Source organism: Podarcis muralis, chromosome 10, assembly GCF_964188315.1.
Source record: "Podarcis muralis chromosome 10, rPodMur119.hap1.1, whole genome shotgun sequence".
Lineage (NCBI taxonomy): Eukaryota > Metazoa > Chordata > Lepidosauria > Squamata > Lacertidae > Podarcis > Podarcis muralis.
The window spans coordinates 19,317,213-19,334,480 of record NC_135664.1 but is presented as its reverse complement, the minus strand read 5'-3'; the positions used below and the strand labels follow the sequence as shown (position 1 = coordinate 19,334,480).

Below are 17,268 nucleotides of genomic sequence, written 5' to 3'. Positions count from 1 at the left end.
CAAAAACCATCCCTTCAAGTACTGTAAGACGGGCTTACGGTAACATGACTTTTTGAGATCAGAGCTAAAATCCATTGACTCTATAGAAATATTAGTTCTCTTTTCCATTCTCCAAAACAAAACTATCACTATGTAAATATATTTACAGCATATTTGCTATCCCAGAGAAACGACACAAAGCATCAAAAAGATACGCTGCACTCTGCCAACTCAGCACAATCTCAAACTTTCCAAGTCTATGTCAATTCAAGGCTAATACTATTGGAAATCTGGCAAGGGGCCTTTCCCCATTAACTAAAGCAGCAACACTATAGATTGCTACTACCGTATTGGCTTGAATATAAGCCTCACTTTTTTCCCAAATTCCAACCGTGAAAAGTTAAAGTGCAGCTTATATTCGCGACCTTATGGTATGCAGCCAGGAGTGAGGGGCAAACAGTGCCAGCAGTGCGACAAAGCGGCACCCGCCCCATGTGTCGTCCCCCGTCCTCTCCCCCAAAGCCAGGAAGGGAGAGAGCGGGGAAGGGGAAAGGCCGCTGGCAACGCAGCGTGGCTCCCCTCGCCCTCGCCCAGTATGCAGCCAGGAGCAGCGAGGAATGGAGCAGCTTATATTTGGGTGGTTTTTCCTTTTTTCCTTTCCCCCCTCCAATTTTAAAGGTGTGGCTTATATTTGGGTGTGGCTTATATTCATGTTAATACGGCACTTCAATACAGCACAACTGGATTTATTGGCCCAAGTCATAATAGTTAGGGTTCCCACAGCAACATCCAATACTCTCCCAGGGGTGTGTGCATATACGGTAAAGGACCCCTGGACAGTTAAGTCCAGTCAAAGGCAACTATGGGGTTGTGGTGCTCATCTCGCTTTCAGGCCAGTTACCTCGAGTTGAGAACTTTGCCCCAGGATTAGAAGGGAAATCATGTGCCGACCGTGCAGCGGCAGCAAGAGGCCCCATTAGTGAAAGCACGCCTCTAGTTAAGAACAGTTTCAGGTTAAGAACGGATCTCCGGAACGAATTAAGTTCGTAACTAGAGGTACCGCTGTAAATATATATGCTTCTGCCCCTGCTCACATTGCTTACCAAGCTCCCTGCTGCCGTCACCCTCCTTGCTAGTCCCATCCCTCCCTTCACGCCTCACCCAAATCCGCCATCACCTCCTTCAGCCTCCCCATTCCTACAAAGCAACTCCGGCCTCTCTATCTCTGCAGCTCCGCTCCCTCAAACCCTGCACTCCCTTACAGCCCCTTCAAGCCCCTTACCAGCCCCAGCTCCTCTGTGTCCCTCTATTTCAGCTTTACTCAAACTTTTTGCTCTTCTTTAAAACTCCATCTTAAATCATGCCTCGTGTTTGCTCCCCTGCCCCAAAATCATGCAAATCCAGGATTGTGATGTGGCTCTACAAATCCTCCAATGGCAGCATTACATTTTTATGTAGAGAAAGAGAGAGAGAAGTAATAGGACTTTAAAGTAAAGGTAAAGGGACCCCTGACCATTAGGTCCAGTCGTGACCGACTCTGGGGTTGCGGTGCTCATCTCGCTTTATTGGCCGAGGGAGCCGGCACACAGCTTCCGGGTCATGTGGCCAGCATGACTAAACCGCTTCTGGAGAACCAGAGCAGTGCACAGAAACGCTGTTTACCTTCCCGCCGGAGCGGTACCTATTTATCTACTTGCACTTTGACGTGCTTTCAAACTGCTAGGTTGGCAGGAGCTGGGACCGAGCAACGGGAGCTCACCCCGTCGTGGGGATTCGAACCGCCAACCTTCCGATCAGCAAGTCCTAGGCTCTATGGTTTAACCCACAGCGCCATATTTCCAAAACTACCCTATAAACACTGCTAAAGAGACAGAGCTGTATGAGCTACACACATTTCAAAGCATTTGAGTAATGCTAACTTTCTTCCCTTTGGGCAGCAGCAGCCCGCATAGTGTGTCAGATTGCTTAGAAACCCTGTTCAGCATCAAAAATAGTTTTCCACATGCCATGAACTCTAGGATTGCTGCCATCTGATTCTTTATCACTAGAGATAGCTCAGTCGGTAAAGCATGAGACTCTTAATCTCAGGGTTGTGGGTTCGAGCCCCACATTGTGCAAAATATTCCTGCATTGCACGGAGTTGTACTAGATAACCCTTGTGGTCTCTTTCCAATTCTAAGATTTCTGGTGGGTTGCTGTTTGATACACGAATGCAAGTCTAAAGCCCCCTTAGACACTCAGCTGTAGCCAAGGGTTTTTTCTGAATCCCAGTTATTAGTATGCTGAATGGTAAAGTACTTCTATCTTTTTAAAGCAGACCTTGATGTGCTTTTTAGTAATCCACAGCCTCTCAGACTCTCTTATTAAGAAAGTTTTGGAGTGAAGCGAGAGAAGAAAAGCTTGAAAAACATACATAAATAGTTGACCCAGCTTCATCAGAGACTTCTAGCCGACAGCAATGCCCATCAGCTTCACTGGTGGACTTAGCCATGCTGAATCCAGCTACCACCACGATGTCCTATAGAGAGAGAGAAAATGCATCATTATTACTATTAGTTATCATATTTTCAGAGTCCTTAAGTGATCAGATCATTTGATGAAACATTTCCCTGGATCTTCAGAAAATATGACAAATCCCTGCTGATTAGGAAAGCCTCCGGAAAAGAAAAATGTAAAGGTATGATGCAACCAAAGTTTCAATATGAAATATTTATGTACAGGTCTAACATTTCCACTGAAATGTGTCATTAACGTTAGCTGGGATAGTGTTTGGGGAAAGCAAAGGCCTTAAGTGATCTCCATCGAAATAGTTTAAATCAAGAATTGCATGGGGAATATTCAATGTTAGCCATATTTGGAGCAGACCCACTAAAATCAATGGACATATCTATAGATTTTAATGAATCTACCCTGAGCATTAGATATTACCCACTGTCAAAAATCAAATGGTATCAATTATTTTAAAATTAATTCTTGAGATTCCTGCATTTGCAGGGGGTTGGACTAAATGACTTGCGGTCCCTTACAACTCTACAATTCTAGGATTCTAATTACATATTTTAGCATACACAGGTGTTCCAATGATCTGCAGGTCATCAGTGAACATAGATGTTGCATTACAAAAACTTACAATTCATCTTTCATAAGACTAAGGCTTCATGGTCTGAATGTTGCCAGTATTTACATAACAAAAGAGTAACTAAATATTTTATCTGCGACAAACAAGAAGTTGATAAATCAAGAGGATCGATCATATGGAACTTAAATGGACTTTTTGAAAAATGCACCGAAAAACTGGTTTCTGATTTCTGACTACTGGAGTGAGCAAAATGGCCTTTTCGGTACTGTGAAGATTAGGGTAAAAAAACAACTCTTCCAACAAAACAATATTAGCAAGCTGAAAAATTCAAATAGCTTGAAAGGTGATGAACAATCTAAGTCACTTATAGAAGATATTTGTTATAAAAATTCTGAGATGACTGCAAAACTCAATTCTAAAAGGTCTCTTTGCCAGTTGTATAAATCAGAAAGAAAAATAGTTACTGCAATCCCTCTGCTTCCTCCTATACAAATAAGGTATTTGCTCAACAGCCAAACAGACGTTAACGTCAAAGGATGTCATTTTATGGAGACTGACTTTTGTAATGGCACTTTCCATTATAGCATTTTTAAGTAGTGTGGGGTTTTTTGTTTTTTGTTTTTTAAAAAGAAATGTCAGTGATTTGAAATCTAAGCTGAAGCAATAATGGAATAACACTAGCATAAAATAGTCCCGGATTGGGGGTGGAGGTTATGTACCAGTTTGCAAGAATAAGTAGTGTAGAAAGTTATTATTCAAACAGGAAAAGTAAAATACATACACACATTTTCTGATTTCTACAGGAAAGTGACAAAGGATAAACTCTTTCTGTGCATGTTTTTTTTTAAGCTAATGTCAAAAAGGGGATGTAATCTACATGAAGTTAGGTAAATGCATCCCACTAAAATCAATATAAGTTCTACACTGAAATCTGATTCATTTCAGTACAACATAGTCAAACTTCACTCTCTCCAATTAGTGGCCCAAATCAGAAAGTATAGTTAGCAAATCACTATTACTTGATTCTGTTATTATGAGGTCCCTATCTGATCCATCCAACATGGCAAATGGAGACTCAGGAGGGTTGTGTACCATTTGCAGATTTTTAGATTAAAATAAAAATGGGGGGATATAATAGAGCAGTGGTCCCCGATCGGGGGTCTGCGGACCCCAATGGCTCTGCGAAACCCACCCAGGGGGTAAAAAAACTACCACAGAGGGATAGTGGTATACACAAAATTCAATATATACTTATACCACAGAGGGCTTAAACACAACACTTCATATTTGTTTTTCCAGTAAAAAAATTAGCTAGGCACATTTAGCACCTATTGGCCACTTGCAACCAAGTGAAGATGCCTGGGTGAAAGGATGGTGCCTGACAGCTCCACCATCTGGAGGTACATGCTTGGGGATCACTGCATCTTGACTGTTTTGACACACTAATACCACATCCTCCAGAATTCTATCAGTTACATTTTATCTGCACAATCATAATGAATTTCAGGAACCAAAATGGCAACTAGGCATTCTGCTTTGGCAACTGTAACCTTGGTTTAAGGAGCCATTTGGCACCTAGCTTATATATCTGAATTTCTAACACTAACTGGGGAGTACATGGTATTTAAAGCTCACTTTTAACAAGAACAGGAAAGAGAAACCCATTATCCAAAGCAAGTGTGAAAACCTGTAGCTTGGCAGATGTTTTTGGACGCCCAACTACAATCAGTGCCAGGTAGCATCCTCTTGCCAAATGTTAACGATCTATCACTCTCAAAGACTGGCGTGTTGAATAATCAAAATCAAATGTAGTAACGTATCATTTACATTGGTGATTTTGGGGAATGAATAACAAACTGCAGAACTGTTAAATTAACACATCATTCAAATAGATTGTTGACTATGCAGATCAGGGAGAGGAATCTGTGGTCCTTCAAATGTTCTTGGACTCCACCTCCAATCATCCCAGAGAGCATGAGAGGGGATGAAAAGAACTGTAGTTCAGTAACAGCCAGAGGGGCCACAGGTTCCCAGCCTGCAAACAAACAGAAAATGTGTAGAGAATAAAAGAGAATACATTTACATTCTGTAATTGTATTCCCAAGTTACTAAGAAACATGGACATAACTTTCAAAAGGCAAGCGCCAAATTTTAATTACTGCTTGAAGATCTTAGTTTCTTAGCTCAGGATCTCCCAGAAAATTACCTTGCACCAGCACCAGCTGCAACTTTTGGAAAAGTACACTTGCAAGTTTTGCCCAGCTATATTCATTCCAGCTTGCCTTGCACAGGTAAAATTATTGACGGGACAGGCTTTGTTTAGAAAACCCTATGTGAACTGTGGCTTTCTCAGGGTCAGCCTTCTTTAGTAGAAAAGCAATTTAAGAAGCAGGGCATCAAACTACTGAAATACTGTTTCACTGCTTTCTTGTTATGTCCAAACATAGCACCTTGTTTATCCCTATTGACTCAAAGGAGTTACAGCAACAATGCTGTTTCTAGTTAAGTCAAGCCAAGCTGGTGGCTAGATTTAAGTGCTCTCTCTCTCTTTCTGAGAGTCAAATGCCCTGTATATTAACATCTTCAGTGCTGGCCCAGATCCACCTGCTTGCTCTGAGTGAGCAGCTGGATATCTTTCAGCAGTGAAGAAGTTAAAGGTACTGGATTTTCTGCATGCACTTGCCATCTAAGATTGCAGATGTCAGCAGTTATTGGACCATTAGCAGTCAGGTTAAAGAGAAAGAAAGAGGAAAAGAGAGCTATCCACGTTGCCTCTCATCCCTCAGCTTATTACCTGGCAAAGTCCAATGGAAGCAGGGAGGGGGGGGGAGAGAAGGTTGATAGACTGCACTACTGACAGGCAGGGAAACTAAGCTAGATACCTGAGAAAATGAAAGTGAGCACAGGGAATTGCAATGCAAGTTAAAGGCTCCTTTACCTTAGTTATTCCTGGCATTGTCTGAGTTTTAAAGTGCCGTCTCAATTTTGCCTGCGCCCCCTAAGTACTTCCAGATGGATGTGCTCTTCCTGAGAAGCATTTTAGCCTCAGCGCTTCATCTTTTGCATTCAATCTTGTACCAACAACACTCCCGTTAGCTTTTACTGCATGTCTTTTGTCCGTGTGTTTACTTGATTACAATAAATAAAAGAGCTTTCCGATTAAGGCTGAGTTTTTAGCAAACTGCGGCGCTATGATTGCTCTTTTTGCTACTTCAGCAGTCTCTGATGATATTCTTTTAAATGACTGAAAACCCCAAACCTTAATGTTTTCTGGGGTGGGTGGGAGACTGCTAACTTAAATGATACAGACAGATTCAATTGTTTAAAAAGGATTAGAACAAATTCCAACAAAGCTTAATGTGCAATGGAATTACCAGGGTGCAATGAATTTTATTCTGTACCACCATTTTGGGAGGGGGGCAGGAGAGTTAGTTATGCCACTGTTCCATCTTCCTTTCAATAAAAAATGAGAAATAACTCTGTAACAAAGCAACTAAAAAATCCATGGGTAAAGTTTCTTACATTTGAACCACAACCTGCCTTTAAGAAATGGGGAGGGGAAACCTTAAGCATTTGTGGACAATCTTACTTAGTTATCAAAAAGGCACCTAACTCAGGCACAATATCTGCTTGATATTTCAAAGAAGCGATTTTAAACTGTCTTTTGTTGAGCCTTTGGCTAATTAAACAATCTGGCCGTTTAAACTGGGGGGGGGGGGTGTTTTTGTTTGTTACCATGGTTTGTATTTTTGTGTTTTTATACTGTAAACCACCCTGTGATCCTCGGATGATGGGCAGTATAGAAATTGAAAGAATGAGTGGAGGAATTTCCAATGAACTCAACATGGCATATATTCCGAAGAGCCACACACAGGACTGCAATGTACATTTCTAAAATTGGTGTAAAGTAAGTCATAAACCAAAAGAGCTATGCTCCTGGATATTTCATTCCCATTCCAGCATTTTCAGATGTTACTGCATGCATAAGTTATTTTGGAGCTTGGTTGCCAAGTAAGGGTTGGACAGCTGACTAGACTAAATTTTATACTGGTGCAGAATGAAGTAGTTCAGAATGTAATCTAATTTTTTTTAAGTTTTACACCAGAATGGCTCCGCAACATGAGTGTATAGTTCACGAAGAATGGTGCTTTTGCTCTTAGCACTAAATTATGAAATGCACCCATTACCAATACAGAAATTCATAACACTGGTATATCTTCTACATATGCTTAATATGCAAGCATCAAGCACATTTGGTGCCATATACAGTAATTTTTTGAAAATACTGGTATTCATAGGAGCAACATAATATGCATTTATCCTTTCTATGTTACCGTTTACATCTCCCATTGGGGAACCCCCAATTCCTTGCATCGCAATTTACTATTTAAATGAATTACTTTTTTAAAGAAAGAAAGTTCAACAGGCTTGCTAAAATGGCCTGATCACTAAATTTTGTGTTTTTTAAAGGAACTGAGATTATCCTCCCTCTATCATATTCATAGTAAGCCTCTTAAAAACCACACGCACAAGTCCACATAACCATGACTCAAGTCACAAGGGAGGTGTGAATATTCTGTTGCTAGTTCAACTCTGCTTGAAGTTTCCAGCTCAAGGGCTGTAGTTTCCAGTACAGGTCCTCAGTACTGATCTCTGTGATCTCCTAATTGGTGCTTTGGGCCTTGTTTTACTACTTCTCCTTTTATCAAGAAGGGTGCAAAGCGCTAATTAAATTTCAGACACTTTAAACGATGTGGTAGAAGAGTTAACTTGAAATCATTTCTCAGTGCCCAATCTATACTATAATACTGGCAGGTAGACCAGCACTACCACAGGGCCTCCCCCCCCCCTTTTCTTTTTTTTCTTTTACACATCTTCTGCTGTGCTGGGATAAAAGTCAGCAAGCAAAGCTGCTCATTACAAATGGGGGGGGGGGGGACTAAATAGAAAGACAGAGGCATGACCGGTAATTACCATAAGTTTCAACTGGGCAGATAACGAGTCTTAAGATGTTTACTTATAAAGGGCATTTAGGGGAGAAGGGGGTGTTCAGCTATTCAATACCCTTTTGAAATGTGGCTCTATTTGGGGGGGGGTGTTATTGGGTTATTGTTCTTATTTTGATTTTATATATTATGATCTTTTCTGTGAACCACCCTGAGACCTCTGGGTATAGGGCGGTATATAAATTCAGTAAGTAAGTAAGTAAGTAAGTAAGTAAGTAAGTAAAGTTTTCTTGGGGTTGACCTACTGGAATTAATAGACCTAACTTCGTCATGGACATTACTTTCAGTGGATCTACTTTGAAAAGAACTTAGTTGAAGACTACCCATGGCTCATACTGGACTTCAGAAAGAGAGGCTAAATAGTCAGGCAGTTAAAGCTGGAAAACAGTTTTAAAGGCAATCCCAGTTGTTCCAGAAAGTGTAGATAATGGGTGTCTCCTGTATCTCAACAGGAATGCTGTTCCATGGAACAGGCAGCCCCACTAACCAGTGTTAGAATCTCAAATACATAAGCTGGGAGCCAAATGGCTCCTTAACGCAGAGTTACAGTCGCCAAAACAGAACGTCTAGTTGCCATTTGGGGGGCCAGACGGATCAAAAGTCATGTTTTTCAATACAACTTTTTGGTACCTGAAATTCATTCCGATTGCGCCATTAGAATACCACAGATAGAATGCTACAGGATGTGTTGCTAGTGTGTGAAAACAGTCGAGATCCAAGGATCCTGAGGCATGCAGCTCCAAATGGTGCAGACATTAAGCAAAATGCGCCTGGTGGCTTTCGGACGCTGTAAATTGACCTGCTATGCATTACTGTGGAGCAGGCTTCTGAGATCCTTAGGCCTTGAAGGAAAAACTGTCCTGCAGAGCAGATCTCAGTGACCTGTTGGGTATGTAAGTAACTACAGCAAGGGTTGGAAACTTGTGCTCCTCCCCAACCACTGGTCATGTTGGCTGGGGCTGATGGAAGCTGGAACCCGACAACATCTGGTTCCCTGTCACTGAGGTGGAAGACAAGAGTACTATTTTGAAGAGGTGTTTCTTTCTATTTTGCCATTAGGTGATGCCATAGTGCTGTTCAAGCAAACAGTACTGTATCAGATTCCAGTGACGAAAAGGAACACAAATACAGCTTTAATACACGAAATATGTGGGTGAATAGCACCCAGGGATTTCGGGCCACAGAGGCTACTCATTTGAACACCAGTCAGCACCTTAACCCGGTCAAAAAGGCAGCCGCATGAATTGATCGTGTAAACACACTTAGGTCAACAAGATCAGTAGAAAAACAGTTCACAAGAAGAAATAAACATCTAGGAATGAAAGAAATAAAAGCATTTACCCCTTGATGTACAACGCTGGCACAATCCTCTGCCAACTTCCCAAACATATAAGTATTGATAGCACCGGCCTTAGAACATGGGTTTTCTGACTCTGAAAGACACCCAGGAACAGTGACACTGTAACATTTATCTGAATATACTAAAGAAAAGTCTTGAAACTCTATTTCACAAGGGTATCACAAATGCTGAGAGGTCAGGGACATTAAAATACACTCATGCCTGTGAGCTATGAAACTAAGGGGGGGAATCTCTGTACATAAGGCAGCTCCCGAAAGGCCAGAGTAAGGACCACAAAATGAGCTCTAGTCTACCAGGCAATCAGTGAAGCACACAGCAGAATTATGTAGTTGAAAGTCCAGATAACCTTGCTGGCGAGGACCAACATCAAAAGACAAGACGTATGATAAGGACTGTGAAATTTCAAAAAGGGTAGAGGAAGGCCTAGCCTCTGTTGTCTATGCTCTGGTAACTTTTAGGATAGACTGCTGCAATGCATAATATGTAGGGCTGCCTTTGAAGATGGTTTGGAAATTACAGCAGGTGCCGAATTCAGCAGTGAGATGGCAAGATGGCAAGCTTCCAATTCATTTCCTGGCTTGATTCAAAGTGCTGGTTTTGACCTATAAAGCCTTCTACAACTCAGGAGCCCAGTAACTCCAGGACCACCTCTCCTATGAACCAACCCAGAGCAAGAGCTTATCATTCAAGGCCCTTCTTTGTGTGCCCCCTGCAAGGGAGGTATTGACAAAAGAGCAGGCTTCTCAGTCACGACTCCCCAGTTATGGAATGCTCTCCCAAGGGAGCAGCCACCATTACTTATTTAGGCCCAGGAAAAAACATTTCTTTTTCAGTAGGCCTTTAGTTTTTGATAATCCATGGTCTCCTTAGTGGAATGGGATGTTTTAGGTCTTCCTTTTTCAAAAATATGAATGCTTCAGATTTTGCTCTCTTAGTGTCATGTTGGTTTTACTGTATTTGCTATTCCTGTTCTGCTGTAAAGTGGTTTGAGGTACTTTGTTTAAAAAGTGAACGATAAGTTAAATACATATTATAATTTGAAAAATACTTTTTTAGTTCAGAATTCCAGATGCCTCCTCAAATAAATTATCTCTCCCATTTGTAAAAGCATATGACACTGGGTTGTTGTTTTTCTTTAGATCTTCCACTATATCTGTTATTATCCCCATTATTGCAGTCCCACAACTTTTGCCTGTGGTGCACAACTAGCACAACCAATAACTATATGTTAAAATACCTTGAAGTATAATCTTGAAGAAAGATGTCCCGTTTCCCACTTTACTTAATGGATAGGAAGCAGCAACTGTTCCCTGAAATGAGAAATTGGGGGGGGGGGTCTAATTAGCAAGTCGAAAATATTTCCAATAGAAAATATCAATCATATTCATTACTTGACCCAGACCTTTCGGATATGTGCATGATCTCTGCAACAGCAGCGTCACATCCGGTTTTACAGTGGAAGAACAATTAACAAAGTGCTTCATAAAATATACAAACCTATAATTGCTTTCTTCATCTGTATCTAACAACCTAACTGCAATCCTGAGCAGTCAATCGTCAGTCTCATTTTACAAATGGGGAAGCATGGCGGGACCAATTGCTCAATATCTGTCCGCTACTTTCTGGACCAAAGAATGTTGGTAGAACAGAGAGTCCTGTGCCTCTCAAGAGAGTCCTCAATAAGTTCCAAATAAATGGCAACATTCATTTTTATGGTGTGCAGCTGACCAACAAAAGCTAGGCTTCCAACTGCATGATGGCCACTCCTACTCCAACTACATTTGTGCTCTGCATAAAACATGACAAACTTAAACCCTCCTCAGGTGTTTAGCCTCCATTCCTAACCCTTGTGCCAGCCCCATACTCCAATATCCCTGTGGGAAAGTCTGAAGGGACATTTTAAGCACATTTGGTTAAACAAGTCTTGAGCAGAGGTGGGGCATCTGTGGCCCTCCAGAAATTGCCGAACTACAGTTTCCATCACCCCCAGCCAATAACTGCCAAGGACAATGGGATGTATAGTTTAGTAACATCTTGAGGGCCACAGGTTCTTCACACCTGGCTTAGGAGCTTCCCCACAGTCAGGGATCCTGTATTACAGTGTTTACCAAACACGGGTATCCAGCTGTTGTTGGACTCCCATCATCCCTAGCTAGCAGGTCAGGGATGGTGGGAGTTGTAGTCTAAAAACAGCTGGAGACCCAAGTTTGGGAAACACTGCTGTATTATCAGAGCTCCTGAGTGTTAACAGGCTTTTAACCTGGTCAGCTTAATGCCCTTTGTAGCCCACTCCAGACCTTCCCACTCAAAGCAGGACAGTTTGAATGGAATGTACACACCTAGTTGCACACTGTGATGTTAGGATGTGGGTCTAGTGCAGGAGCCCCCAGCTGCCTACACAATTTTTGCCCAAAATTTTCAGCCCAAATGCCCAAGAATTTTCAACCTGAATGCCCGAAATACTGCTCTTTCTTGCTCTGCATATCCCCCTCTCAACTAAGGATTAATTCCTGTGCATATGAAAAAATATGGCCCATCTCAACCTATGCCATGGCAGCTTTTAACTTTTAAGGAGTTTGGTGTTTTAAAATTCAGTTAATGTTTATTTATTTACATGAGCAGTTCTCATGTAACCAAATAGTTTGTCAAACTGTGTCGTGTTTCGATACTGTTATAGAAAACATCTTTTAAAATCATTGGGCTGGATCTAGAGTCACTGTTCTGTGAATGGAAAGGCTCCTTCATTTGTGGGAGGAATATTTGCCCGGCAGTTCCCACTTAACAAAGTCCAAAGGAATTAATTTTTGGTGATTCACTCTGTAGTGACTAGCAAAACTTAGCCATTCTGTTCTGGAGGGTCCCCCAACAATCCAGAGCAGCTTTTCAGGGGCAGGAGGAGCAGGAATGTGTAAAAATCACCTCCCCTTTCTTCAGCAGAGCATCACATAAGCATAACAATGCCACAAATTTGGGCTCCAAACCTAGCTTCTACATTTGGTCTCTCCTTCCTTGGAAGCTTTTAAGCAGAGGTTGGGTGGCCATCTGTCGTGGATGCTTTAGGTGAGATTCCAGCATTGCAAGGGGTTGTACCAGATGACCCTTGGGGTCCCTTGCAATGGTATGATTCTATTATTCTTTTATTTAAAATGTTTTATACAACTCTAAAATTCTATGATTTCTCAGGATAGACCAACCTAAGGTCCACAGTTTTAAGCTTGCCATGGCGAATTTTCCACTGCTCTCTGCGGATGATGCGCCCAACCTTTCATCCCAACCTTGGGGCAGGAGAGTGGGCAAATATTGTCCCTGCAGATCTGTTTCACTTTGTACTTGGGAGCAGTGTTCAAAATTCGCCAGGTGTGTTTTGCACCTGGCTGTCGGTCACTTGTGACCAATAAAGATGTCTGGGTGCCAGGATAGCAACTGATGTCTCCGCCATCTTGGAGGTGCATGCCTGGGGATCCTTGGATCTTGACTGTTTTCACATTCTGTCTGTGATACTTTAGCTGCACAATGAATTTCAGGAACCAGAAACGACTTTCAATCAGTCTGGCCCCAAAATGGCAAATAGACATTCAGTTTCAGTGACTGTAACCCTGGTTTAAGGAGCCATTTGGCACCTAGCTTATATATCTGAGCTTCCAACAGTCCTTGGGAGTACTGCAAAAAAGCAAGGCAACTGTGGGGATGCTCCAAGCTAGCCAATTCAGAATGTGGGCCAGATCCGGAAATAATTTTCCTCCCCTGGCTTGATACATGGTATATTCTTTGACTCTCAAGAATAGTGGAATTTCTTGAACGCTGCACATGTTATACATAGCTGAAGGAGTCAGGTGCAGTTAACAGACCTGTGTATTAAACTGCCTGAATTACAACTTGCCTTTTTTCCTCTGGCATCTCTGCTTGTACACCAAGGATATATTTGTCTGTTCTGAGCCTATGTATTACACGGCAATCACACTTGAACAACAGTAAATATGCAGTACAACCACTGTGATCATCATAATATATTTGAAAGCTGCTTCCAGGTAGAAAGCAGATGTGCGTCCTCCAGAGCAATCCCTGGCACATTAGCAGATGCCCCAATAACTGCTTCTGTCAAATTAACAAGAGCTAGTTTCCTTGTTAACCGTGTTCTTTGTGCCAGCCTTTCACAGTCACCTAGTTTGTTTGCTTCTTCAGGCAGCTTTCAGATGCATTAAATTCTCTCCTCACCATGAGGCAAGTTTCCTCGGAGGAAATTATCTATCACAATCAAATGGAGTACTGAACATATATTTTGCGCCAGCGCCAGCACAACGAGAAATGGCCTCTCTTTGAACACAAACCAACTGTGGCAGTGATCTTTAACAACTTTAAATGGCATTCTCCCCCCCCCACTCCACCTCGGTGCCCCATATCTATTTTAGAAATCAGCCATAGATTATATTCCTGTACCAATACATTCCACAGGACTGGGCTGATGACACTAAACGCTTGGTTTCTTGTTGTTGTCAGATGCGCCTTGACAACTTGGGGGATAAAGAACAACTCTCCTGCAGATGATCTTAGTAAACAAGCTAAGATATAAGGGTTTAGGTGATCCATAAGGTACCCTGGACTTAAGTTGTACAGGGCCTTGTAAATTAACACAAGTAGATGGGCAACCAGTGCAGATGTTTTAATAAGGGTGTCACCTGTCATCAGCAGTATTAGAAACTCAGATATATATAAGCTAGATGCCAAATGGATTCTTAAACCAATGTTACAGTTGCCAAAACGAAATGTCTAGTTACTATTTTGGGGTAAGACAGTTCAAAGGCCTGATTTTTCAAATGATGGACCAACTGTGATTAATTCTCAGTTAAACATCTGGCTAGTTCAGATGACAACCCTGAGCTAAGTTAAGAACTTTGAGGACTTAAAGAAGAAAAGTCACTCGATCCAGGTCCTATTCAGACCTCTTTTTCCTAATGGTGACTATACTTCTGCTCAGGCTGCACAGAAAAAGCATTTTGGTTCCTGAAATTCATTCCGATAGTGCAGATAAAATAAATCTGATAGAATTCTACAGGGTGGGGTAGGAGTGTGTGAAAACAGTCAAGATCCAATGATCCCCAGGCATGCACCTCCAGATGGTGGAGATCTCAGGCACCATCCTGATGCCCAGGCAGCTTCAATTGGTCACAGGTGGTCAAAAACCAGGTACAAAATGCACCTGGCTAATTTTGAACACTGGTTGTTTAAATGCCCCCTCAGCAAGTGACTAACGTTTCTTGATCAGAGAGTCATGTTCACTCTTGTCCTCCTGCTGGGGAGGAGGGGATGCGCATGCTGGCAGGTATGGCCACAGTAAAAAAAAACCAAAAAGGTGCAGGCTTTTCTGCAACGATGTGGCTTTCAATCCAAGCAGAATTCGCAAGCAGGAGGCACACTGTATAACCTACAACCGTTCTCCATGCCTCACTGCAGGAAGCTGGAACTGGCAGCTGCAACACTGATATGTTGCCAGGGTCATTGTCAAAAAGCTCTCTTCCCAAAGTGCAGCTTATTAATCGAAAACTGATATTGAGCCTTGGACCTCCTTACACCCTCCATACCTCTCCTGAAGCACTACATCCAAGGAATGTCTCCAATGTATGAAGATAACTACTGTGATCTTCAAGCGCTAGAGATAAAAAGGTATTCCTGGAGAAGAGTGTGAATTAAAAATACCTGACATCACAAAAATTCATGAGTGTTTTTAACCCCCATTTTACCCTACATAAAGAGTAAAAGGTTGTATTGATTTTTTTCTTTTGTAATCCTCAGTTTGCTGTGACGCGAAAATACAATATTTGGCTTTATGCTGTACATGGAGATAAAAGTAGCAAAGAAACACTAATGATGACTGAATTGCCTGCTCTTGCTGAAAAGCTTTTTTCCACAGCAAACAAAATTCAAGTTTAACAGTACTATTCTCAGCTTACAACCCCAAGTGCCAGTAATGATAAAAGGCTTTAAAATTAAATTCATCATCACCATCAAATTAAAGCAAACATGTTGAAGAAGACTGGTCTCATGTGTTCTACTCTGTAAAGTTTATACAAGAGGCCTAATGTACCACCAGCACTAAGCACTTGAATTTAGAACACATTTGTAGCCACAGATGGAGCAACACAATGCGTATTCCTTGTTCTGAAACAGCTACTAGACAGCTGAAAATTATTGCTGCAAACTGTGCTGATTTTATGTTGAGGAAGTAAAAAAGAAAAGTTACAATGTGGTGCAGTTCCTCCAGTTTTTTGAAAAATGCCCATAAATCTGGAAGACTCCATTGATTCTTTTATAAGAAAAAAGAACTCCATTAAGTCACCAGACTGGAAATTTTTTTATCACAACACTTTTTAAAGTTTATGCCTTAAATGAAAAGCTCCCAAGCCATCTATATTTTTCTTCCAAGTTTACTAATGGTTCCAGTAATAAAAAAGCAATGCTAAGAAGAGAGAGCATGCTATGACTATATGGATAAGACAAAGCACAGGATATTTTTAATTTTAGCAACACTCAGTTAAGACTTACTTTCAAGTAAGCTTGTTCAGGATCTGACTATCAGAGTAGGGCTACCATGTCTCCAAAAAAGAAGTGAGAATAGACAGGGAGCAGTATACAAATTTAATAAATAAAATAAACATTCACAAGTACAGTGGTATGTACCTCAGTTGTCAAATGTAATCTGTTCCGGAAGACTGTTGGACTTTCGAAATGTTCGACAACCATGGAGCAAAGGGCAGTTGACAAAGTCAATGGAAAAAATAGAAAAACACACATTGGAAGTCATTCGACTTCCAAAACGCGTTCAAAAATGGAAGCAATTACTTCCGGGTTTTCGGAATTCGGTTACCGAATCATTTGGCTTCCGAGATACTCGAAAACCGAGGTATCACTGTAACTTGTTACAATTTTTAACTGATTGAGAAGTGCACTTAAGTTACAAGCTTCTGCTTAAAACGCCTACAAATCAGGAGTGGTTCACATGTATATGGGAGCTTTCACATACTTAGGGTAGGAAAGATCAGTGGAGCAACTCTCAGGAGTGTTCAACTAATGGAACCCAAGTTAACTTAAATCTATAAGAAGCTGATGGCTACAGAAAGAAGGCAGGCAAAACTATTGCATAAAAGAAAATTTGAAGCAACTGACGCTGAGAATGTCCCTAGATCTTGCTCAGCACTAACCTAGTGATAAACAGCTTTGTTGTTGTTTTTACCAATAAAGCGGTGTATAAGTTTTATGAAACAATAAAATGTTAAATAAATAACCTAAGAACAACACTGCTGGAGCAGACGGAAGGCCTATCTAGTCTAGCATCCTGTTCTCACAGTGATGAAACAGATGTCTACAGGAAGCCCACAAGAAAAACTGAGCACAACATCAGTATCTCCTAGAAATTTGCAGCAACATAAAGCCTATTAAAGCTCTTCCCATGGCCATACACTCAACCGTCCTTTAAAAATAGCAAGAAAAGGCCATGACAGTGCTACACAACTTGTGACCCATGAAAATGATCCCAGGCCCCCAGTCATGTACTGCGGAAGGCAGGGGGCATGTTTTGCTATTTACATGTGTTTTTACCTTGTATTTTACCCTGTGAACAGCCCTGAAATCTTATGATGAAGGGCGGTATACAAATCAAATTAATAACCAGTCCTTTTCGGGGGGGGTGTACCTGAACATTATTTAAAGAGATATTATAGTATGAAGAATCTGCAAGCAGGATTTGAACTATGAGCAACAGAAAAAACCTGGTTATTATTGTGTTATGGTTATGATATAAAAGAGGGAAATAGGGTGCAGCAAAAGGGGGGGGAACATGGGGAAATGGG

At 41.4% G+C, this 17,268-nt stretch overlaps 1 protein-coding gene across 3 annotated transcripts in view; it reads right to left on the bottom strand.

Moving 5' to 3' along the window:
• Positions 1 to 10,762, bottom strand: part of POT1 (protection of telomeres 1) — a 60,709-nt gene extending 49,947 nt beyond the window's left edge. For 2 of the 3 annotated variants that reach the window (XR_013394564.1, XM_077935830.1), the window contains exons 1-3: positions 10,662 to 10,762; positions 9,406 to 9,497; positions 2,393 to 2,497 (exon numbers count right to left, since the gene is read on the bottom strand). Coding sequence is in view for 2 of the 3 variants with exons in the window: in XM_077935830.1 (XP_077791956.1) it covers positions 2,393 to 2,497; positions 9,406 to 9,453 (153 nt within the window). In the remaining variant the exon portion in view is untranslated. The remainder of the gene's footprint in view (positions 1 to 2,392; positions 2,498 to 9,405; positions 9,498 to 10,661) is intronic. The other variant, XM_077935831.1, reaches the window with a different exon arrangement.
• Positions 10,763 to 17,268: the final 6,506 nt, after the last annotated feature.